Source organism: Lepisosteus oculatus, chromosome 5 (assembly GCF_040954835.1).
Source record: "Lepisosteus oculatus isolate fLepOcu1 chromosome 5, fLepOcu1.hap2, whole genome shotgun sequence".
Lineage (NCBI taxonomy): Eukaryota > Metazoa > Chordata > Actinopteri > Semionotiformes > Lepisosteidae > Lepisosteus > Lepisosteus oculatus.
The window spans coordinates 36,218,498-36,244,628 of NC_090700.1; the positions used below are offsets into that span (position 1 = coordinate 36,218,498).

At 40.9% G+C, this 26,131-nt stretch overlaps 1 protein-coding gene across 2 annotated transcripts in view; it reads left to right on the plus strand.

Moving 5' to 3' along the window:
* The window catches only part of LOC102699074 (copine-5), a 129,696-nt gene that overhangs the window by 40,337 nt on the left and 63,228 nt on the right, over positions 1-26,131 (plus strand). For both annotated transcript variants that reach the window (XM_015342844.2, XM_006628426.3), the window contains one exon: positions 24,188-24,251. In XM_015342844.2, coding sequence (XP_015198330.1) covers positions 24,188-24,251 — 64 coding nt within the window. The remainder of the gene's footprint in view (positions 1-24,187; positions 24,252-26,131) is intronic.

Genomic DNA, 26,131 nt, shown 5'->3' on the forward strand with positions numbered 1-26,131 from the left:
TCAGCTTGCTGAGTATGGTTTTCGGCTCATCAAGGTCCTTGAGAGCTCCCCACAGGAAGCCTTTTTGAATTCATTAGCAAGAATCTAAGAATGACTAAAAATAAGAGTGGACCCTTTGACCCATCGATGCACACTTATGCACCACAGCGTTCAAGAGGTTCCTGGCGTGAAACTGATTCATGAGGGACCCCAATGTGGATGGATTTAAGAGCTCACTTGAGAAACCATTTTAATGAGCCATTTCTCCCTGCTTTCTCTCTTTCCCCTCTCTCTTTTTCACTTCCTTTCTCCATTTCTCCACCTTTTTCTCTGAGAAAGAAAACTTGAGTTGGTACTTAATCAAACATTTTGTTTTTTCATTTAGGACCCTCATTTAGAAATTCTGAACCAAGATTTTTTAAAATATTTTTTCCCAGGACAGACTTCCAGGCCCTTTATCATACCAGAGTAGTTAATTACTTATTTTGATCTGCTCTAATTAAGCAATTTAGAAGACCGGAAGAGCTGAAATATGAAAAAGATGTGAAACAGTACCAAAAGCGCTCCACCGTATTATAACCTGTTTTCTAGGCATGTCCTCAATATGTCATAGATTATGGAGATTTAAGGTTTCCTGTGCTGTAGTGTGCTGTCGGCTCCTGTTCTGTTTCATAAACGCTTGTTTCTAGTGGTTCGCCACATGAATTCTCATAAGTGTGAGAATGACTAGGTGGAGTTGCTCTCCTGATAATCAATACCACCGTGGCACTGTCCCCTGTGGGCTGCACAAGGCTCAGTTCTCGCCCAATCAGACGCACTGCATCCAGAAGAGTTTGCATAATTAATAGTGTATTTGTGTTCAGTCTCAGTTCAGAAAATGATTTTCATCACTTTAAGCTCCAGTGTGCGTGCTGTGCAGCCCATAAGTCTAGAGAGAATAATAAATACGAAGAGAGAGAATTTTTTTTAGTTTAATTTATATCCATTAGAGAATGGTATCAACTGCAGTTCACAGCTGGTAAATCTTGCACACTCTATTACTTCTCTAGGAAAACATTCCTTCTTAAAAGAAACAAAACAGCTGTTGCATGCTGATTACTGACCCTTTTAGGTTGCACCTCTTTGTGTAACGTTTTATTGCCCCAGCTTCACAAAATATCCTCATGCCAAGTGCATGCACAGTCTTCAGCTGGCAGTCTCTAACCTGTGTCAATCACATGGAATCTGAAGCACTGTGGCCTTAAGAAAACTGGACTGACAGGTGTCGCCATCCTCTCAGTGCAATTGAGGACATTTTCAGAAGCACTATTATGCCTGTGAAAGAAGATGTGCTCCTGTCTCGATGAAATGGGGAAACGGGCGGTTTCTCACAGCCTGGCTCCCATGATAATCCCCTGACAGTGTTATCTGAGCAGTCGCCACAGCATAGGGCACTCATACTGTATTATATGGTCTGTTTGTATAATTATTTTCTCGGATGGAGCAAATCCAAACTGAAGACAGGATCAATGGGTAGAAGACTGCAGAATTGATTTATTTTGCCAATGTGTTGCTTTATCCAGCCTGAACGCCAAGGTTTGCGCTCTTAAGGTGCCAATCTGCTATGCTGCTGGCTAAGCTTAAAATCCTGATCCTTCTCAGTGCAGTACGTGGTCCACTGTTGACCACAGTACAAAATAAAAGTAGAGAACATATACAGTAGACCATTCTACATCCTCTGATGTAGAAACTCCAGAATACATTTCAGTATTGCTTGGCATTTCTGCGTCTATCTGTTTGTGCAAAACAGAAACAGAGCAACACTTGCGAGACCAGGACTCTGCTATTTAAAACCTTTAAAAGTCTTCTACAGCATCCAAGGCTGCAATGTGAACTTTTAGCTGCAGCAATTACAGTACAGTAGAACATTCTGGGGGTACTGTTTTTAACCTTAACAGTTTATTGAAGCTTTAATATAACACTTAATAACTTTAATAACACTTTGTCTTTTTTACCTTGCTGTGCTTAGATACATTCCTTTGAAGCAGGGCACTGTTTTTTTACCCATCATTGTAATTACTGTTTTAATTGCAAGGTAATTTAAATTAATTGCTGCCTCTGCTGAGAAAACAAAAACAACGCAAGAAGTTTGTTGATATGCCTGTTCAGAAGTAACTTCTGTTTCCACCATTGAAATGGCTGTGACCTATAAGTCCTTGCTAAGTTGTTCTTGCAACAAGATTCAAATTAGCCTGTTCCAAAAAAAAAAGGTATTTATGGCAGATCTTGATTAGAAAGCGGCTTGGACACCTAGGGCATTTACTGTCCAATTAAACATACTGTATACAATCCAGGAATTCCAATATTGTGAACAGATTTGCCTGCTTTGCAAGAGCCATATCTTTGGAAATAATTACGTAACAGCTACAGTACATGAAATTACACCATGGTCAACTTTAATAATGCTGTAATCACACTGTTATGGTGTCATAACGTCTGTGTAATGCAGCATATCATTTATGACAGAGGACAAAAAGACTGCAGCTTAAAGGGCTTCTGCCTCCCCGAGCCACCCAGAATAGTGCAGTAAGATTTAAATTAAGATTAGTGGCAGAAACGTTTAAGTAGGTCAGGGAGCTGTTGACCTTCTGTAATTCGGTTTTCACCAGGAGTTTGAAATGGGATTTTTAATGCTATGCGATAAAACGATGTACAGTCCAACACCTGAAGTACCAACACAAAGGACTGCAATAAATTAGGGAGCAGTCCTGCTTAGTCCTTACCAAGGAGATCATACAGAATTCTCAGTGATAGAGAGCAACAGAAGACAGGTGAGTCTTCAATCTAGTGTCAAGAGCAGAGGCTACAAAATGAGCACAAATGCATTGAAGATGAAGTCCCAGTATATCTTTCAAGAAGATCTTGAAGCTGTGGAGCTGAAAGTTAATGTCTAGAAGTGCAGACGTCCCAATGCTAGTGGCTTCCCTTTGCTGTCGTTTCTGCGTAATCCACACATGTGCAAGTAAGTTAGGCAAAAATAGGAATGACATGAACAAGGTGTCATGCCATATGAGAGGAGGCCATTTGGCACTTTTTGTCCAATTGGTTGTATGTAGTTTAAATGTGTTATGACCAGCACAAGGCACACGCCTTCAGGGGGTTTTCTTCAAAGACCACCCAGGCATGCTCTGCCAGAGCAGTCTCCTGAAATACAATCTTCTGGAAAAACTCCTGGATCCGGTCAGGATGGACTTCTCAGGAGCCACCTGGACTGGGTAGAAGGTGTCACCTGCTGACGATGGGTCTGAAGTAGAGTCCCGTCCTCTGGTCCCCTTTCGGGACACTGAATCCTCAGGACAGCACAACTGTGAGCAGAGCTGCCAGGCAAAGCCCAGGAGAGCAGAAACGCATGAAGAGGAAGGGCTCTGCTGGAATGCTGGAAGGTGGCTCAGGAGATGAAGCGTTGCAATGTCAATGCCGGATCGCTGAGGAGAGACAGAGCAGGTTTCAAATATGCCAGAGCACCTGCTGCCATGGGAATTCTTATAACAGACAGGTGTTCTGCATATGCTGTGTCCACAGCAGAGGAGATGCATGGCTGCCAGCCACTGCAACTACAACACGTGCTGCTGCATCACAGTGGGGCTAGTAACAAAATGGTTCTTCATTTTACATTTACATTTACATTTTACATTTTACATTTACTCTAATGATCTAAATATTCCACTTCACAGCCATTTTCTATTTCCTCTGTATGTCTTAGAAGAACTACCTGAACGTCTGTGCACTGGCACGTCTATTTGAAGAGATGTACAAGTCCAGTCCAGTAGGACCATAATCCAGCAAATCGTACTGGTTTCTATCTCTAATCAGTCCAATTAAGCCAATCGTTAGTGTAATTAGGTAGTTAAAAACTCAGGGTGCAATGAAAGCCATCAGACACTGCAGCCTTCCAAGACCAGAATGTTGTATTCTATGCTTTTAATGAATTGATTCTTTTAAATCATTTCACTGATTGTCAGTTTTTCCACTGTCAATCACTTAAATGATTTAACAGAACTGTGCTATCCCACACCAGCTGCCTTGGTTTTAGATAGAAAAGTTTGGTGAGTAGTTCAGCTCCCTGATACGGATTCAAAGCACACAGATGTTGACAATGAACACCTTTAAAGTGGAGAGAAACCTATTAAGCCAAAATATTTCAAAAAGAGGATAAAAGAGATTGTAGCAACACTTGCTTATCATCTGTGCTGCGTGGAGGCATGTGGTTTTGTACTTCATAGTGAAGTGGTTGATATCTGAGCAGAGTCCCACTACACACAGATATCAAGACTGATTGAGCAGTCCCATTCTCAGTCTCTTAAGGGTGTTCACATTTCACACATGGTTCAGAAGCTAGAATAGGATCTTCGTTTAGAGTGAGATTACTTTCATGCCTAGATTTTCCATCTTTAAAACCATGTCTTGTTTAAAGATAACTCTGGATTGGTCTGGCAGTAATTTTTAGTTGCTGCTCCGACTGTGCTATAACAGCCAGAGGAATCATTCTTTTCCGTTGAGGGATCCAGGGAGTAGAATCTCTCAAGTGAGCTATGGTTTCCAAGCCAGCTTTCAACAATAATAATCATAATCAGAAGCCATCTTCCACTATATTGGGAGGTCAAGAAACACACTAGACGTTTTATTGACATATGTTTACCTCTGTAGGAACCACTGGGCATAAATTTGCCTCTGACTCTTTCTCTCAGTAATTAAATTGAAGAGGCTGTCTGTTAAAGGCCTGTGCTGGGAGAGAAAGATGAGTCCTATAGTCCAGACATTGCCAGATTGACTTGGACTATGCCTGACAGCCAGCTGAGAGAGCACATCTGGCCAAATTGTGCTAGTGGTCAGGTGGGCTTGAATCAGTGGTGGTAGTCCCCTGTTAGAACACAACAGCGCCCTCTGGGCTTTTCAGGCTGTGTTGGTCATCAGTGCTCCAGATGGTACTCTTTCTCACGTGTACGAGCCGACAGACATAGAGAATTAAAATTTGTAGTGGCCTTCGCCAATTTTTTAGAGAAAAAGGTCATGATCCCTTACCTCATCTACTGGTTTGGAGGGTCATGATGATGAACAGAGTTAATTGGCATTTGGGAATTCCAGAACTGAAATGGTACAATAATAAGAAGTAAATAAACAAAATGAACCTCCTTTTTAAGGCTGCTTTTGAGGTCCATTGCTTTAAGGTGAGGTGTGTCGAATTGTATTGCCAATGGTTATTCTTCCCACAACCCAGCGTTCTTGGAAGTGTGTCCCTCAGACTGGGAGAAACCCTTTTCTCTTAACAAAACCATGAGAGCTTCAGACCTGGCCTGCTCAAAGAGAGATTTACAGACTCCACCTGACCTCACACATTTTATTTATTTTCCCAGGCCTGTATCTCATGCTTGCAGTTTGATCACAGGAGACAAGTTTTTGCTTTTCCCCCTGATATCTGTACTTTGTCCTAAATCACCAATGTTCCCAGCACTGCAAGGTGCAACGTGGGATCTTATTGTTACCGAGCGCACGTCCTACACAATGCGAGGCCCAAGATCAAACTATTACCGCTATCCCATAAAAAGGAAACGATTACAGTGACTGAATTTCAGGATGTACTCAAATGAGCTTCCTCACTGTGGCTGTCAGACTGAATAGTCGTTGCTCAAACCACTTCATACTGTTCTTCAGGTCAGTGGGAGAACTGGAAATGTTCCTAGACAATTTATTAAAGAGGAATGTAGAGGTAATAAGAAAAAAACCTTTCTCAGAACAGCAGAATCATTTTCTATCACATTCTGGAATAGTTTTACAGCTATCCAGACCTTTTTAGATTAGATAGCTTTGTACCACATGAGAAAAAAACAAAATTATTTTTTTCCACACATAGTGTGAACATTCTAAGGATATTGATTCCCTGTTTTGCGTAGCTCACTCCTATTAAAAAAGCCTTGTAATGATGATGATGATGATGATTATTATTAATATTATTATTATTATTATTATTATTACCACCATGTTAGTTGCACACTATGAGCGAGGCGCTGGGGATATATCTTACTATCTTACATACAACAGGACTGCCTTCGTTTGGCTTCTGTCAAGAATAAACGGGGGTGAGCAGAGCGTGGCGGTTCTGTGGAGCCAGCAGGAGCCTGAGAAGGCAGATGAGCGCAGACCGGAAACTTCAGTGGGCTTCTGATGAAGTCAAAGCTGACATGCCTGGCAGGCAGCTCCATGCTCCAACCCTGTAATTTGCCTTTCACAAAGGGCTCTCCGCTGTGCCTCCACTGGGGTGGGTCATTATCTGTCACTATCTCTCTCTCACCGTACCTGGTGGTCTGTGCGGGCTCTTTAGCATGACTGCTTGGGAAGATCCTTGGCACAGGAGGGGCTGTGCCACCCACTGAGCCATTAAGTGCCACTTTCAGCATCTTCTTCTGATGGACGCGGAGCCTTGTTTGCCGATGTCCTCTCTCCTTTCTCCTGTGCACCAACAATATATCGCATTGTTGGTATGGATACAGGCTTTTTTCCAAACGCCAGGCAGTCCTCAGTGATTTCCCATTATTTTTCCTATAGTATGAAGCCACACGAATGCCCTGGAACAGATAAACCATAATAGGTTCTTGTTGTGAGCTCCCTGAGTGCTTCTTCGGAAGCTGGCATTTGTGAAAGTATCTTATTTTTAGCTACCAGAAAAACTGTCTTTTCCTGTGTCTTCGCAAAGGTTGTCTGTTTTTAACACAACCCACACTGTTCTTTGAAGAATGTATCCAGTATTAGAAATAATTATGCAAACAAGTGGATATATTTTGAAATAATACATTATGAATGAATAGCCTTTGTGTAAATCATGAAATGTAACCAAATACAATATTTTACTGACATGCTACAATGTCACTCTTTGCCAGACAGCCCATCAGAAAGTCCTCCACCACCTCAAGGTCCACATCAGTGAAGTGAGGAGTTTTCAATTAGCTGTGCACACTGTGACTCCCAGGGAGGAACTCTCACATGATTGGAACATATAAATCAAATTTTTAGCAATTCTCATGGCCACATCACATACCTTTCAACCAGTGATTAATAAATGACTTAAGGGGGTTGTGAAACTGGTGCTGTTGACTATTGAAGAGTCTGAGGAAGAAAAAAAAACTCTGAAACTGATGTCAAGTTCCTCAGTGTAAATTATCTGCGTGACATGTGATGATCTTGAGAATAACCTTTTTTCCTTGTCTTTTTAAATACTATATTTCTTCGAGAACAGTTAGATATTATTAATATTAGCACAAAATCATCTTGAAGGACATGTACTGTAGCTGCTTTTAAATCTTTGCTTTCATCATTTAATCTCTTCAGCAATGGCAATGTGACAGACCTGGAAGAGAGACACTCACCCCATACAGTGTCTGGAATAGTCTGTATCATCCTGCAAAACACAGAACCATTTTACATTTGTAATAATGTTGAGCACTGTTTATATCTGTGTGCAGCTGTAAGATTTAAATTCGATCTCGGCTGTCTGTGCAGTACAAGGGGTTCAGAAATACAAACTAAATCCTTTGCAATTGTTTTTGTGGATTAATGCGCTCATCATCCTTCTCTTTGAACTCTCAAAACGCACAGACAAAGGGGAGAAATCAAATGGAAACATACCTCATTTTTTATAAAGCAGCTTCACGCAGAAGCTCCTCTTCTTCGACACATGTTAGAGTAACAACTCCCATGGCTGGTTGCACACACAAATGATGAGCCGGCTGAGCTTTGCTGCTCAGTTAATAATTTAAGCAGACCCCTGCAGAGCGTTGATGCTCAATGGTTTCAGCCAGCAGACTCCCAAATCCCTTTGGCCTTGCCGCCAAACATAAGCAGGCTGAAAGGTTAGACAGTTTTCTTGAGTCAAATTAGATGTATGAATTCCATCAGACAGGCCATGAGAGAGATGCCCAGTGATTCAGTAGTAGTGGTCTTGTAGGGCTACTTGTTAAGTATCATCAGCTGAATGCAACTTAGAGTGCTTTCTTTTCCACGGCAGTTTAAAGTCATCACCTTGACCTGGCCATGTTTTTCCACAGGTTGTATTTGTGCTTTGTGATGTGCCACTGTGCTTCACCATGCGTTTCTGTAATTGTACCTTTTTACTACCCATTGTTGTGCTCTTACCGTGGTACCTCCCTGCAAACCTTTCAATGGATGTACTGTATTTATTGGATCATAGCTTCTCTACCTTTTACACGATGTATGCTTCCTTGTCTACTTTTGCAGAGCTTTCTGTCCTTTCAAAGGCCTTAGGGCCTTCGCATGAATGAGTCTTGTGAATGAGGCCTTTCAGAGTGCAAAAAGCTACCTTCTGTGTCAATGCTGCAAACCCACGTGGTCCAGGTTTGCTCTAAATATTTGCTGCATGAGTTAGTGTGCCTTGTTGACAGTGTATGAGTAACACAGTTGTTCAAGGCCTCTTTTGCTGCCAAGAAGTCAAGAGTAAAAAAAGGCAAGAGAGATAAAGCTGGAAAACTGAAATAAGTATCCAACATTTCCAGCTGGACAGTTGTCCAGGTGTACAGCTGTGGCAAAGCAATTCAATGCATTTGGCCATTGGTATATAGGTGCCATATGTGCACAGGTGGCATAGATATCTGCAGGGTCCAAAAGAGAGTGGTGAAACATCTTTTGGGCAAATAATCCATCCATTTTCTAACCGCTTTGTCTAATTCTGGGTCATGAGTGAGCCATAGCTTATTCCAGCAAGCAATGGACACAAAGCATGGCACACCCTGAACAGGATGCCAATCCATTGCAAGGCACACACAGCAAACCAATTAACCTGCAGTACCGGCATGTTTTTGGGCTGTTGAAGGAAACCAGAGCACCTGGAGGAAACATACAGTGTTAACTCCATGCAGATAACACTTCAGGTTCTGAACTGAACTCAGGGCTGCTGTGCTGTGAGACAGTAATGCTAACCACTGTGCCACCAACCTGCCCCTTTGCAAATAAGAAATGACAAAAATTAAAGGAGGGAGATTTGTTTTAGCGTCCCAAAATAAGCCTTAACTGAGGTATACAAGAATCATTTGGGATACGCTATTTTCCAGTTCCATGAAAGGTACATGAGATAACAGAGATCATCATGAGATATATCATGAGAGTAATTCAGTTTTACCAAATAAAAAACAAAACCTTTAACAGCATCTCATTGTAATTACAGTAGTATAAAATAACTCTGTAATTTCTTTGCTCTTTTGGTACTTAATGTTATGGTAACTTCACTAGTAAGTGCTATTAATTTTGGTATTATTTCATTGTAATTACAGTCACAATAATAGAGCACCATATAATTAATGACGTTAAGGATGATTTCTACATCCTCCAGTTAACAATGGCAAGATCCCAAGTTCTGCCTAAGAGCTCCTTCATGTAAGAGGCAGAGCTCTGTCCTTCCAAGCTTCTGGTCCGCTGGGTTTGACTGTGAAAAGCTATGAGCAGGTGCTGTGGCTGGAGCTCCAGGCAATATATTGCTCTGGTCAGGACACATGAATGAAGCTGCAGAGATTCACTCAGAGTGCTTTTAAAACCTGGAAATAAAATGAAGAAAGTGTTTATGGGAGGCAGATGGCAGAGTGCAATTTTCCTCAGGCGTGCAGCAGCATAAATTGCCCTGCGTCTGGTAATAAGAAGATTCACAAAGAAAGAAAAAGAGGGAAAAAAAGGTATTGAATGCAAGACTAATAAACAAAGCGTTTACCAGCTTAAAAAATGTAGAATTGCTTATTAATTTGTATTCCTAGTCTGTTTTTAACCAGGATATTTCTGGTAGAAATGCAGAGATGTACTGTATACAAAGCACTTTTGATATCAAAAGATTTTCTTCAACTTGCTTGTTTGCTTGCTAAAGGAAGCAAGGCACCACTGTAGTAATGAACAGAAAATAATTTGAGGAATGGACGGATGGATTTAAGTTGAAATACAAAACAAGCAACATTAAGGTGGTGTGAAAGCAGGAGGCATGGAAATGCAGATCTAGTTGCACTTTGAGGAGCAGTTTGACTTCTGTCCCTCTCACTGCTTCCTTGTACAAAGGTGTTGAGCCCTGATCCTGAAATACCAGTGAACCTGAGTCTGTCTGCTGATGTTCAGTCAGTTCATTAATCAAACCCTTAACTGAAGTAATAATTTGCATGATTTGGCCTTTATAGCATTTGTTAGCTGCTGACATGCAGATTTCAATTTCCTCTCGTTCCTTGAAATCTCTACCCATTTAACAAATGAAAAATGACTTAATTGTTCCAATTAATCACATTTTGCGTTCAATCAAGAGTTCAGCGAATTAGCTGAGAGCTCAGCTGAAACGAGGACCAGCTGACTCGGTGGCCCTCTGAGACCAGATTCGAAAGCCCCTGTCTTAGGGGACTGAATGCCTGAATGAAAGCAGCTGTCATGATTCCACAGTCGCATTGTCCCACAGTCCCAGCACAGTCAGTGCAGCATGCCCCCACATACTGAACACCAGCCCGCTCAGCTGCATAGCTTGCTCACCTTGACATGGGAAAGCATTACTGTCAGACTTTTGCTTAAGAGTCTCGACAGTAGTTCTGTGGAAGGGTAACTTTGTAGATGTGATTTACAGAGCAGTTGCATTTGGAGGCCATCCAAATTCAGATTCTCTTATGAACTCATTTAATTTGCTTCTTGCTTTGTAGATGAGGGCAGTATGGGATTGTGGGTGAAGGCGGGTTTCTCACCCTGAAAACGAAAGGTCATTTTTTAGAAATGAGCTGGATTGACCCCCTATTACATAAAAGAAAAATGAAGACTTGGTTTTAACCTGTAGAAATCTCACTTTTACACCATCACTTCCTTACAGCATTTCCTTTTTTCAGAATTGCTCACAATAATTTCTAAATCCCATATGGCAGAACTCAATAGGTATGCATGTTAAAAAATCTGTTTTTGGTGAAGTTCCCAACTAAGGGAGTTGTGGGTTCTGTCACATTGGAATCCGAGGATACGCCATTGAAATCCTCGGTCCAGAACCGCAAGGTCTTCCAATATTCCCCAGGGAACATTCCATAGGGATATGACATAAAGTAGGTTGTCAACCTGTTCAACCTGTGCTCTACCCAAGTGCTTAAGCTAATTGATGGGCTTGGAAACCCTCTAATACTTCTTTCAGAATAGAAATGATAAGTGGTTCTGGGGAGAAAGACCAATGAAGTGCATAACAAAGAGAAAAGGTGTTCAGCCATTATCAGAAAATCAATTATTTCCTGATAAGGGTTATGACACATGGGTTCCAGGTGAGACTGCTCTCCATCAAGAATGCCAGTCCTGCACAGGGCTCGCACACATAAGCACACAGGGACAGTGTAGTGACAAAGATTAACCTAGCCAGTATGTCTCTGGGAGTTGGAGGTGGACCCAGGGAAAACCACACACAGAAGGTGCTACAGTGTAGCAGCTAAACGTTTGAGGCAGCTGACCTAATGGCCACACCCTGTGCCATCTAGAAGAGAGATGCATGTTCAAATAAGGATCTATTAGAACTGAATGAAAGAGTGTAAGAAACCTTGATTACTTTTTCTCCCTTTGCCAATTAAGCTGTGCTTTACAACTCACCTCCCCTGATGTTAACTTCCCTGAAACACGAGTCTGTGTTCATTTTCATTCAGTGTCTTTCCTAAGGGAGGAATGATCTACCAAGCAGCCATCAAAACCCAAGCTGGGTGTAAAGTTATTAAAAGAATTCAGTAGCTCTGAACTATTGTACAGAGGAGTATAATATGACTTTGAGATCCCATAAATGTTCCTGTTTAGATAGGGATTTCATCTTAATCACTAAACAAAAGCAACAGACATCTGCATTGTCCTGCTCTTTATCTTCACCTCATAAATGAGGAATAAATGGCTTCAGGTTGCCGAGTTTAAGCATGAACTGCTTGTCTTATAAACAGCAGATCTCAGTACTTTACTTCTATTGCTTGGTGCACTTCTTTTTGAGAGTGGAACCTATGGTTAGGTTTTTGGTTTTTATTCATGCACCCAGATGGAACAGAGCATTGCACAGCTGAATTGTGCAGTTGATTGACTTAAAGTTCTTCACTTTGAGCATAAATGTTGTTTCTATTGCAACCAGGCACTTGTCATTTGAAGCTCATATCCCATTTTCAATAAGCCAACAAATGAGAAAATAAAGTATTTGTTTGACTTTTTTTTTACCCCTTCAGCTGTTGCGTAAGAGCAATGAATTTCCATCTTCTGAGTGGCAACCTGAGTAACAGACAGAGGCTCAAGATTTCTTCGGAAACTCAGTAAAGCCATTAAATGCAGTGGTTGAAATCAGATGGCTTGGGTATTTAGCAAAGGCAGTTTTTTGTCCAAAGACCAAGATTTACAGTGCTGCTTCGAAGAAGAAATGAGGACTCATTAAGAGCAACACAGATAGACACTATGGGCTACATGAATATTAATTTATTCTGATTTAGTTTAACTTCAGCTTAAAAACATTACAGCCTTGAAGGGGTCTCTTATTAGACAGTTGGATAGATAAGTATGTGTTTTCGGAATGAACACGAATTGTACCATTCAACTGTAACACAAATAAGTGCATATCTTAAGTGATGTCCAGTTTAAAATATAGTTGGTAACAATTGTTATTAAAACAAAATTGCTTTATAGTAGTGATACAGACAGTAACTATGCATGATACTGAATCTCCCATTATTTGACTTCTACCTTGTAGTCTCCTAAGAGTTCCACAATAAAATTGAGTCTCAGATGAATTAGGCTTTAGGTATCAGTTGCTCTATACAATTCAAATAGCAGAATCAGAACGGCTGCGATGTTCCTCCTGGAGATTTTTCAGATGCCCTGCAGCATCAGTCATGCCTTTGTGCAATTTAAGAAGAGTATTGTTGGTACTAGGTTGTGCTTTTAGCCCTGATTCTGACTTGTTTACTCTATCAAAGTATTTTTGCCACCATGATTTTGCTATAGAGAGTTTTAAACTTGGAATCACTCATTATATTCAGCCGACAGTTTTGACCTTTGCACCTTTGCATGGAGCAAAGGAGCATGCATCCTTTTGCCTGAAATGTGCACTTTCAGTGCCATCCATCTTATCTCACAGTAGCCACAGCAGCTGGGGGAACAACACAGATCTCACTGACTGTTATCGTAGCCCACGCTCCCAGGCTCCCTGCATTCACGAGGGTCACAATGTCCAGTCCTGCAGCCCAGGCTGAGGACACCCTAGCCAATTCCAGCATGCCAGCGCACAGCTAGTTTTGCAATGCCCTGGGGCATGTCAGCCACTGACAGCTGGGATGTCGTAGTCCATATCTGGACTACAAGACCCAACCTACACTCTGACAGAGAACCTTAACTTGGGCTGCTCAGAAACCAGGTTACTGAAAGAACTGATATCCTGTTGAACTGGTCCTCTTGTGAAGTTTGGTGATTGGATCCAGATCATCTTTAATTGCAACATAACAGCATCTACAGGACAATCCTGAGATGGAGGCTAACTCCTATGACTGTGGAATCGACCCACAGAGTCTCAGGCTAGCAGGCAAATGTGAATTTAAACAGCTTCTGTTTGTTTTGGGGAGAGAGGTTGTTTGCTTTGCTGCTTTTTTAAAATGTACTTACAAGTGGGCAAATCAAGCGGAAGTCAATTGCAACGACCTTCTAAATTCTGTTTTTCTTGCTGAAGGAAGACCATATGGAGCCCATATCACCTTTAAACACATAAACAACTCCCATTCTGTCTTCCACCTTTATTGACTGAATAGGCTGAACCTTTCCTACTGTACAGAGAAAAATTCTCCATACTAGTCACTTTACATAGGACAGCTGAGTTCATTCATTGAGTTATAAATGAGAACTACATTTCAGTGCAAGACTAGTGAAGACACATGGCTTTTTAACTTCATGATGCCATCTTGTGTCTCCTGGCAGAACTAATGCACGATTACCCTGTTTCAAAACAGCTTGCGCTGCGATGTTACAATATCTTTTAAAGAAAGAAACAAAAAGTAATCCTCGCTCTTCTCCTCCCTGGAGTTTACTCATTGGTTAGCTTTAAAACTAACCCATGAATAAAAAGTCGGTTCACCATTACCTGGAAATCAATTTGATTGGCAGGCCTTTTTGTCTCTCAGAGTTTGACTCAGAAACATCTCTCAGAATGCAATTCTTCACAATCAAGCCTTTTCAAAGCTTTTTTGTCCTATATCATGCACTAGTTATTGATCACACAGTAGCTGATATAGATATGTGAATGATTTTTAAAAGACATTCCTCATTTTTGTTTTTGAACATTGCTTTTGTAAGAGAGCAAAAATAGCATTATTATATGAGGTTGTCATGGTAACATATACAGAACGTAATTTTAGCAACACTGAATGAAGTGAAAATGCGCTGATTGGAGAACACGTGTTGTCCTCTCGGACGTTGTACACAGATGTGTAACTATAGAAGAGATTGTCTTTAGCAAAGGCAGCTCATTTATGAAAGCTGACTTAGTCCCCATAGATCGCTGTGATTCATGAAAGAGGTAGAAAGTCACTTGTTTGAGTTATCCTTTTGAGGAAAATAATGGTGAACATATGGTTATTCAGTGCAGGCAGGAGGATTGTTTGTTGGCGTTTCATGAGAGTGTGAAGCTGTTCTGATAGATAGCTTTTCTCTAAGGGTAGGTCTTTACCTGCAGGGCTAAATGTGAAGCCATTTGTTTTCCAGACCTGCGTTTAAAGAAAATGGAGCAAAGCCTGAGGGAAGAAAAGCTTAGAATCCATTTGAGGCACCAATATTTTTTATTATTTACCCACTCAATTTGGAGCCACCAGCTGTTGTCAGGGCCTTGACTCAAATTAGGACATATTAGGGGAGAGTGTGGACCTGTGGACGTGCTCCTTTGAGCTGGGTTCGACTGGAGGATCGGTGAGCCGCTTACTGGCATTGCCAAAAATTTTAAGTTACCTAAAAATTCATAGGAGGCGCTATTGATCAAAAGGTGAGAGGACACTTAGTGTTGACAGATGCTCACCCTTTCTAGGTAGCACTGAGGTTAGGGTTATGTTTGGAAAGACTCTTTTGCGTGTTTCCTGTGAACTTCAAGGGGTTCTCAAGAAGTCAGGGGCTCTGCTCAACACGATCAGCTTTGTGAGTTTACTCCTGCTGCTGGTTTTCATGGGATGGTGAGGAGGATTCTGGTGCTGTGTGTGTGTGTGTTTTTGAGTTTTATTGTACATCTGAAATAACAGCACCCCAAGGTTCTGGAAATAGTGCACTGTTGTGTTGCTGTAGGTTTGGTAATGCACTTAAAATCCATAATCTTTTAGATTCTGATTAATTAATTCTTCACCAGTGATCTCAGCATGGTCCACTAGTAGTAGGATCTCATTGATCTCAGGGTAACAATGTGACAACATGCTGTTATGTGTAATAAAAATGCCTTTTCTCCCTGCCAAATTCATAAACAATCCAAGTTCCCATGCTGGAGTCCTCATGCATGTGTACTGCTGTAGACTTTGACGGTAAATGTTGTTTTGCATTTGAAGAATAATAATTGCAGATTATTTAAGATAAATTATTCTCATTAATTGTTCTCTTTGTACGAATGGTAAGATAATACCTGCGGAGTTTGAAGTGAGTGGTAGTTTTTGAGTTGTGAAACTGACAAAGATGAAAGAAGGAATCTGGTCTGAGTATGTATTGCTTTTTGACAATGTGTGCTGCCAGTTGAAGGATTTAGCAAAAGTTTGCATTACACCAGTGGAAAAAGCTATTTAGTGTCATTAAGGCTGAAGGTATAAAGGCCCTTGGCAGAATAATCCAATCAGTATCAAGCGCATCCATGCAGACAGTGCAGTTAACCCCTGTGAAATGGAGAGCTCACAAATTGGTTTCTGTATGGAGGAAGCAGATGTATCTTAGAAGCCATCAAGATAATCCCTTCTGATTGCCAATCATTTTTATCAAACGGGTGCAAACAGGAACTCATCAATGTTCTTTTTTAAAAAAAAAAAAACTTTTTTCTTTTAATGGGATATCTGAAGTCCAGCTTTTCTATTTTATTTGTTAATACACATTTTATTACATAATCACTTTGGGTTTCAAGCATCTGTTAGCAAGTTAATTCCTGACCGTGCAGCATGGAATCATCCTCACAGTCGTTTATTTTGGTCGTTTTATTTTGACTGGTTTCAGCATACTAAATTACGCTATATATAATCACACTTGCGTAGTAAAAAATAATAGCTGTAAGAAAATCATAAAACTATATTCAGTTTACACTGCAAAAGCATGCATTATCACAGAATTGACTGTACATTACATACAGATTTGAATTTGCAACAAAGGGTTATAGGAATCTGGACTACTGTATATTACCCTGAGACTTGGAAATTACTCAACAACAGTCAGGCTGAACTTTTAGAATCAATGAATTACAAGCAGTCAGTCAAACAAACATGGTGGTACGTGGCTTTGTTTTGCCTATAATCTCCCTTGTGTTGGTATGTTTTTGATAGATTTATACCAGTGAAAATCTAAGAATCAGATTTGACAGTGATGTCCCCCTGTACAGCGAGACTTTCAGCAGCAGTCCAGGAATATCAGCCCATCACTAATCAATACCTCCTGTTATCAGTCTTTATCCACTGTGACAGACACCTGTTATTGATTATTGCCATCTTTCCCCACCGAAGCTGACAGCAGGCTGCCTCAGCTTTTGTAACAGCAAAATTCCATCCATCTCATTTTCCACACACTGCTGCACGCTGCTCTTGGCACAATGCTACCTTGTCGAATCTTGGCAGGCATTTTTCATCTCAGCTAACAAACTCAAAAGGCTCTAGGTAGCTGAATTTAGACCCGTCATTTTCACATTAGCCAGATGTTACCCTCACTTCTGCATTCCTTCTCTTTCTGTGTTAGAATCTCTCAGAGGAGACAAAGTACAGCATTAAAAATCACTTAATTTGATAGACTGAGTATATGACTGTGAGCCTCTCCATGGATGTGTAGAACTAGAAGGGTGAAGTGCTACAGAAGCCTGTGACCCACTGTCTGAAGCTTAGACTGTCCTTTAGGTCTTTTGTTCTAAACACAGATATACACTTTCTTACACCCAAAGAATGACACTGGTTCAGGCAATGCCAACAAACCAATGGTATGCACAGGTGAATCGAGAGTACATGACTCTGCTTGGACAGTATGTAGTTCAGAGGTAGGCATTACTCCAATCTATAGTGGACATACAATAATATGGAAAACAAGAGTTTTGCCATAGGTAGAATATCCACAGTATGACATGTTCCAGTGAGATGTTTTTATCTTGTCCATATTAATATTTTGTCCTCTGGCAACTACGTATATAAATAAATCATTTTGTTTCATCATGCATATCCACCACTGTGGACATGGGTATCCCCTGCCACAGATATGCAAGTGTATTTACAGACTAGAAATACTGTCCCCCAATTCCTCAGCTGGACTACAGACAGGAGCACTGTTATTAAAATGTATTTCCTTAGAAAATGGCTTTGTATATGGCAACTCATACAGCTCACTTATTTTCATAGTTTCACATTATCTGTTGGTACAAAAAATACTCTTAAAAAAAGAGTACAATAAAAAGACCAATTACATATTGCTGCACAAAAACAAAGCAATGAAGCACTGAGTGCAAGTATTACTGAAGAACAGGTAGGTTTCATCTCCCATTTGAAGGAGGGGAGCCAGCGAAAGAGTAGGCAGTATGTTGTTCTGGAATAAAGAACTGCAAGGAATAGCGATTGTCAATGGCTCATTTATAACAGGGCTGCCCAGTCCTGGTCCCAGAGGGCTAATGAGTCTGCAGCTATTCATTCCAACTCATCTCTTAATGAGCTAAACCAGTTGGTTACTGCTTTAACTGGACCAGTTCAATATCGTATCCCTGCTGCTTTAAAGAGACATACTGTAGGAGCCTGCAAACACACCAGCCCCTTGAGAGCACAGAGATTCAGAGGGGAATGTACTGTAATATTAGATGCAGCAAGTACACTATATCTCATTTTCCCCACCATAATCCGATATGTAAAGGATTTCTCTTGTGTGTATCTCTATGCTAGAATGATTCTTTTTCATCTGTTTGTTTATCTTTAAAGTGTTTGCTAATGTTCAAGGTATTTCTGGCATATAACTGAGGAGACATTGTGTGGGTTTTAATCCTGCTGTGGGAAGAAGGCAACTGAGGTTTGAGGAGGGATTGGTTCTCATTAATGCTTTTACTGGAAGTGAACTGATTTGAAATGGTCTACCGAGGGTCATTCCCATGCCCAGCTACAGGCCTCACCACTTTCCCTCAATTTCACAAGTATGATAAAAAAACAGCTACAGTATTTTGAGAAAGACATCCTGGAGACGATGCCGTTAAAGTTAATGTAACCCATCCTTTAAACAGTAGCAATTTCATCACAGAACAGTGCCTGGTCTTATTATTACTTTTTAAATTTTCATTACATGGTCCGCTGAAAGCAGTGTAGTTCAGAATGAAAAATAAACTGCTGAGGTGCCAGAACTTTTGGGTCTGGCTTTTGCACATAAAGACCTAACCTGTCTGTATTCTTACACAAGTGTGTAATTCCAGAATTGTACTGACAACTACTGTACTTCCCCCAAACATTGAGCCTTGTTATCAGCACATACAAAAGTGATCAGAAAATAACTAAAAAAAAGTGATATTTCGCAGTTAACAGCACACACATTATTGCTTAGGTGTAATTCAGTAAAACTAAATGTCTGATGCGGAAGTACTCTATACTCTATCTATGTAATGTCTGAGCTGGTATGAACAATTTCATGTCCAAAGATATATAAAAGATTTACCAAAAATATAAGATATATATATTGATCTGCTGCATGCTTTTGCCATGTGAGACTGATCAGCCATTCTACTGTATATATGCTTCCTGTTTGTTTTTATTTGCCTCCACGAGAGCCAGCAAACCTAAACCCTCTTCCAGACCCGTACAGGGTGAAAATCTCACACCTTTCACAATTCTTGACAGGGATAAAAGGCCATCGGTCTCCTTTCAGCATTCACCTCTGTCCTGACTCCTCAGGCACTCCAGATCTGGCACAGCGCCTCCTTTCCTTTCCTCCAAACCCGGGGACTAGGGGGGTGTGGTGGGGTTGGCATTATCGCCACCATCCGCGATCACATCTCTTAATGCAGCTTACAAAGTGCCAGCCGCCAGCAACGAGCAGGCAGCTCCTCTTTGTTCTCCTCCACTAATGCGCCACAGCTAAGGGTAAAGAGCACAGAAAAACGGTCAGAGACTCCCAGCAAGATTCATTACTGCTTCACCAGGCTTTTAAGCAGCCTAAGCAAAGATTAACTTTATCTCTCCTGGCAGGAGTTCATGCACAGACACAAACGCATAGACAGGCGCAGACATACAGGCTCTTGAATCTCAGTACTGGCCACTTTATCTGTCACAGGCAGTGTCTTGATTTCCCAGTAATTAATCTGGTCATTTTCTCTGGAATAGTCCATCCACAGCTTCGAAAGTGTGTCTTGGCTTCTTGTTTTTCCTTTTGTTTACGTGTCTGCTGAATCCAGCTTCTCCCCAGTTCTGTGGTGTAACGAGCCTCTGCAATCCACAGAGACTTGAGCTTGAACAGTTAATGGAAGGGGTGAACTTCTTTTTCCTTGGACCCTTAAGAAAAATAAACTTTAATGATGTTTTACGTGCAGGTTTCAAGAAGCAGGCCTAATTATGCCTTCAAAGTTATATAACACCCATTGAAGTGAGTTGAGATGAGTTAAAGTCAGCAGATGTTGTGGGTGTGTTGTAGAAGTGGAATACTGTACTGTAGGTATGCAGACTTTCTGTATGTTCTAGCTGTTTAGTCACCAGTGTCCATGAAGGAACAAGCCCTACAGACCAGTACTCTCATATCTCTCTGTTTTCACTGCCTTTCAAGGCATCCTGATGGAGATGGTATACTAGAAAAAATCGAATTGCAGTAATATTTCTTACTTTATAATAATGACTATTTTCTTATTTTCCAATAATTCTTATTTTTGGTAAATTGTTGGTAACTTTATTACCATTATAAAGGTAATAATGTGTATTTTTACAAAGCCAGAATTACAATCTGATACTCCAAAAACAGTAACTCAACATGTCTTAAAGAAGAAAAGTACAGTACTTCATTTTAAACATCTTGTACTGTAAGTTTAACAGAAGTCATTTAAGTTTTTTTTTGTCAAAAATCTGAAAAACACAGTGACAGGCTGAGTGACAATCTGAGAAATGTCTCAGCCATGCTTTTCACTCTTTTTTTTGTTGCCGTAAGTTGAACCTGGAACAGAGGATAAGTTGGTTTCCATCTTTATGGTTTGTTCGTGATGATGGTTCTGCTTCTCCACGCCCTGCTGGAGACAAAGTGTTGTTTCAGTAGATATGTTCATGGCTTACTAAAGTATTTAGAAAATTCTAGATTTCCATCAGCCCTTTGGCAGGTAAACATATTTAAATTATGCTGGAAACTGCTAGATTTTTTGGCCTTTTAAGATGTTAATTTTTTTGGAATGTGTGCTTGATTTGAGAACTATCATCATGAGGGGCTGAAGTTTTTCTCCTGGTGCTGATGATTCACCGTATAGTGTTCGTGATTCCAAAGTGGCTCTGTGCTGCCTGAAAAAGAGCCTTATGTGTGAGTGGGCAATTTTTCAAACAGACAGCCTGTTTATTTCTTTTTTTGTCTGTTTGCTGATTTGGCTCGACAAACATGCTAATTGCTGCTAACTGTTAGTCTCTTCACCTGTTCACCTGCACAAATGTGTTATTGGTAATGAAAATAATCTCTCTGGTGCACCCATGCACTCCAAACTAATTCCCCAGCCTTTGAAAATCGACATATGTCATCTCAATAGCAGATCTGGTTCTTTACTGATTGAGGGTTACCAGATTAAGTGGAGAGAGATTAATCATTTATACCCAGCTCACAACCCCCCTGCCCCTCTGAGCGGTACCATTATTTCTTATCGAATAACGGTAAAAGAATGTCTCTGCTCATAAGCGGAAATCTGCCTTGGATGGAGGAGCTGGGGTGCTGATGTTGTTTGTGCTGCACTGGGTCAATTCCAGACAATCGCTGATTTCAGCAAAGCAGGAGAAGGGTAGACATCTGACCTGTGAGTGCTTCGATCACCTGGCAGTGAGACTCCCATCGATTCCTGGCTGGGGGCCCAGGAGTGTTCCTGGGCAATGCAAGCCATCACCCTCCCCACTCTACCTCAGGTCCTCCGGGGAAGTATAGTGCAGGAAATCCCTGGTGATCCTAGTGGACAGCAGAGAGAGGCACAGAAAACAGCAGCATCACCTACCTGCAAGACCTGAGCAGCGGAGCACAGCATCCAATAGCCGAATTTTCCAGGAAGCCAAGGAAAGCTTCTGTTTCTCTGTTGTATTTTTGTATCACTTCTGCATCAGTTATTTAGCTGATGCTTTTATCCAAACTGACTTCCAGGGGCTAGGGGCTGAATTATGTCATCGGCAGCTGCTGCTGCACAAAGTTTTACAATAGGACCTCATTCTGATGTTTCAGTATGCCCGGGGAGACATACAGCGAGTTGATGACAGCTAGCCAGGGCTTGGAACTGGGAAGGAATCTTTTATGTTGGCTTCTGGATCAGCGAGTTTTTAAAATATTTTTATGGGCATTTGTTTGCTTTTGCAACTTGAATTAAAGCATAAGGCTCAGCTGAAGTGCCACTGAGTTCAGAGTATTGAAACAGGAAGAAAACTTATGATAAATAAAACGCTAGGGAAGACATGATTGCCTGCTGAGGTCTCACTTTCTGCAGTTTGTCTAAGGGCAGAGAGATTTGACTTGATTTTGGGCCTCACATAGTTTATCAGCACTTCTCAGTCCTCGAACATGTGCCATGACCTGTCCAATCCACAAGGGTTTTCGAACTCCATATTTAAGCTGTGGCTGTAAAATTACTAAAGAAAAAAAAGCTGTGGATCTATTAAATATCTCTTTTTGTTAATTATACAGATGCATAGAAAGCATAATTAAAAGCTTAAAACCTTAAAACTGCACAATACATAAATAAGACCTCATTTTGAATGTAGTGTACAGTTTTTGCAGCCACATTACATTGCAAATATTAAATAGCTGATGTGAAATTAGTACAACTAAGAATGACCAGGTACTGTATATTCCCTGAAAGGCTAAAACAAATATGTCTGTATGATTAGAGAAGACAACGAGGTGACCTAAGTCAAGTATTCAAAATCCTCAAAGATACTCATACAAGTTATACAGGTTAGAAATGAACCCATGCAGCTGGACATTGAAATCAACATTAATTACAAAAAAGTATAACCTGCCTGGATATGAAATGCAGAAAACCATGAAAAAGCAAGGTGAATGCTTACGATAAACAAGAGATCTACATAAACTGCAGCTACTATGACAATTTCCTGCAGTAGATTTTCTTAAGGGTAGTAAAACACAACCCGTTTGAACAGTTTCCCATCTGATTACCTTTTCCTGCACTTTATTAGTACTCAGCGGCTGTATACGGTGTTTTTCTCCTGCTTTGGTCATTTATATGTGAAACATACTGCAGATTTGGCACTGGAACACTGCATTTTGACAGGAGACTGTCCTTTTGTTTTTTTTTCTTTTTCTCTCATTAAACTGACAGCAACCTGTGGCTCTTAGCAGAATTCTAAAGAAAATTCTAAAGCTGTCAAAAAATTCTGACAAGCATCCTCCTGCCTCCCCCCTTTCATGGGTGAATCAGGATTCCTTCCGCTGTCCATTCGAAACCTCAGTGACAGCCTATGGCGGGGAAGCGGAACGGACAGGCGGTGGGTGTCCTGAGGGACAGGGAAGCTTTCCCTTCCTTGTCCCAAGGCCTTCTGGGTGCCAGCAGCTACCCCTGACTCTGACAAGCCTGTATCTGCTCTGACATGGAGCCTGACGTTGGAAGAAGTTAGGGGTGAGGCTGGTGAGGCAGACAGGCTGTGAGTCACGAGTCTGCTGTTGGGCAGTCAAACACCAACAGATTTCCTTCAGTTCCTCTCACACTTGGGACCAGCAATGTGAATGAACAAAGTGTTAATTGCGAAGTGCATGTAAGCTGATAAGCGATCAAGCCCATGTTGGCTGTGCAAATTAATGGCTGCAATATCTTGAACCAGGCTGAAAGAGGGGGCACTTGTGTTGTCTTGCTTTCGTTAGACCGAGAGAGTGAGGACTTGTGCACACTCTCTTGCACCAGTGTTAAGGAGAGTGGGGACTTGTGCACACTCTCTTGCACCAGGCACTGGTGGAACTGTGCATTCTCCTTTGCACTGGGCTGGGGAGACAAGCTTAAGACCTGAGTTAACTAGTTCAGTTAAGGCTTCACTGACCCAGCATTTAAGGAAATAAGAAAAATATTTGCAGTTAATGATACTGGTATTGCACAAGCAATAAGAAAAATCAGCAGCCAAGTGAACTGCTTCTAATTTATTCACATTGGTTCAGATGAACTTAATTGGTGACCCAAGGTTAAATCCTCTAGTTAACTGATACTTTACATCCATTTCATTTTTTTTTCTTGAATCACCTCCAACAACATTAGTCATCAGAACAGAGGTACACATGCTGTTTTAGTTACCCACCCAGGAGGCGAGTTGTCATCCAGAGGGGAGAGGCCTAAGGAGTCTTTGTGAAGGCTTGGCGGGATATTTGCTCTCTCTCCTTCCCAGCTGAGGCCTGAACAAGAATCTTCTAAAACTCCATGAAAAGTCCCTGCCTTTCTTGTTGGTTACGGGGCACAGTAGCAGAGACAGGAGGACCATTAATGTAGAAACATTAGCGATGGCTATGGATCAGCACCTCACAGCTGATTACATCTTTAGCCATTGGCTCTCTGTTTGCCCGACTTCCATGTGTATTTCACTCCATCTACTGTATAAACATCTGTCAAAGGTTGCTTCTTTTGAAGGAACTTGTGAGAGGCAGAATTAAAAGTCTTTTTAGATAGCTCTGTCTCCAATCTGGAACAGTCATTATGATTTAATTTATTTATTTCCTGCAATTCACAGTAATATCTATCCATGTAAAGATTAACAATGTGTGTGAATTATTAATTGCCGTAGCTTTGAACTATCTGTTAAAAGTAACAGTTTCTCATCATTCATTTCAGTGGAATTCCTGGAAAGAAGTGTGGCATCATCATTTTATCTGCTGAAGAACTGGGAAACTGCAGAGTAAGTACAGTGTTTCTTCGGGTTCTACTGAGTGAAGGATGTGACCACTCTTTCTCATGTTTGCAGTGCAGAGCCTAGTGAGTGCCATGCCTTTCTTAGCTGCGAGTCATTATGTTGCAATAAGGCACTCCAGATGAGACTGTCATTAGTGAAGGGTTGTCCTTTGCTCCTTTGACATTGCACCTGTTAACCACATGACATTGTGTGCACTACAGCCAGGAAAGAACCAAGTAGCAGCACATAAAGATGCTTGTCACATGGTAACAAGAAAACATGAAATGAAAACAAAACTGAGTGAATCAAAAATCAACCAGTCGATAATAATTTGAATTGACAAAGGGCCTTTTTTGGCTATCACGCCAAAGCCCTTTGGAATAAAAAGCATGTACGTGGCCCCCTGTGTGGCACAATCGCACAGAGCTCTATGGCTCAAACATCACTGATTCAAACTTGGAACATATCACTAGCGAATTATACCAGGCAGCATTCTGCTAATTGTGCAGGGTTGGCTTTAGATAGCCAGAACTGATAGCCCAATGTCACAGGCTGTTCTCTGTGTCTGGCAGAGAACCAGTGACACAGAGCAATGGCATTAGCGAGAGATATGTCACTATTGCAATTGCCACTAACTCTCCAAAAGGTGAGGGGTTGTGCCAGGTGGGCATGTCAGGTGGACATCTCTACAGATCCTCCTCCTCCCTCTGCAGTTACAGAAGTCTTTGCCAGAAAAGCCACATCTTACACTGCTGGTGATTCAATTTATCAGGAAAATAACAAGAACATGTATCACACAAGCATGTGGAAAATCTGAAATCACTCCATGAATTAAATGCCAAAATATATAATGCATGGCACACAAAACTCATGATACAGTGGAAGAACTAAAGTTTTCAGAATTGTTTAATGCAATGTCCAGTAAACTGCCATGTAGATGTACAGTATGTACCCAGGTAATGGAGAAAAGTGTCCAGATATCTGGATCACTGTTATAAGAGTTTCTCTGGGCTGTGTCTGTGTGCTAGTGAGAGGTATAGAAGATGACTTGGGAATAGGGTGATATCTGTGTGCCTCTTCACTGTTAGCTTGTCATTTCTATGCTCCATTTGCTTTTTTACTGCACAAGTTCTAAGTGATATTTGCGCTAGGCTTACTCTAATTAATGTTAAACATTGCCCGCGCTTCCTATTCTTTAATTATGGGTGCAATTGTGTTTGTCTTTTATGTTTTAATAACCTCCCAAAACGAAAATAAGCAAGTAAAGAATTACACTACTTAGGATGGCTCAATATTTACAACATTAATGATAACTAAAAAATGAAGGGCAAACGATGTACGCTGGATATATCAGTGAAAAGGCAAACAACAACAAAACAAAATAACTCAAGCTCGATGTGAACAGCATGGGATGAGTGGTGCTTTTCTGAAATGTTTAGTAGTGTCAGATACTGATGCTTTCAGACAAAATTCGGCATGATAGGATAGTGTCTGGTCTTGTCTCCTCATGGCACCAAGTAGGAGCTTTTAGAGAGCAGAAGGGTTTACATTATGCTAACTTGTGATAAAGAGTGAACTTGGAGGGAGTTTACTGAAAACCTCACAGCTGCCGTTTGCTGTTGAACAGATGTAATGGACTGTTCAATCATGGTCTCCTTGTAAAAGAGATTTACGTTTCTTTTTTGAAAGCAGTTCTTATAATCAAATGTTATAATGATATTTTTTTTTAATTTAATGAATTTCTTACTGTTGCATACCAATAAGCAGTATACAGTTCCTTTGCCTTTCAGTGTACATTAAAATAGCTGTCATACACTTGAACCTTCTTGTTAGCAGATTTCACTTAGGAAGTATTAGTCATACAGCATCTGACTGTAAGACTCATT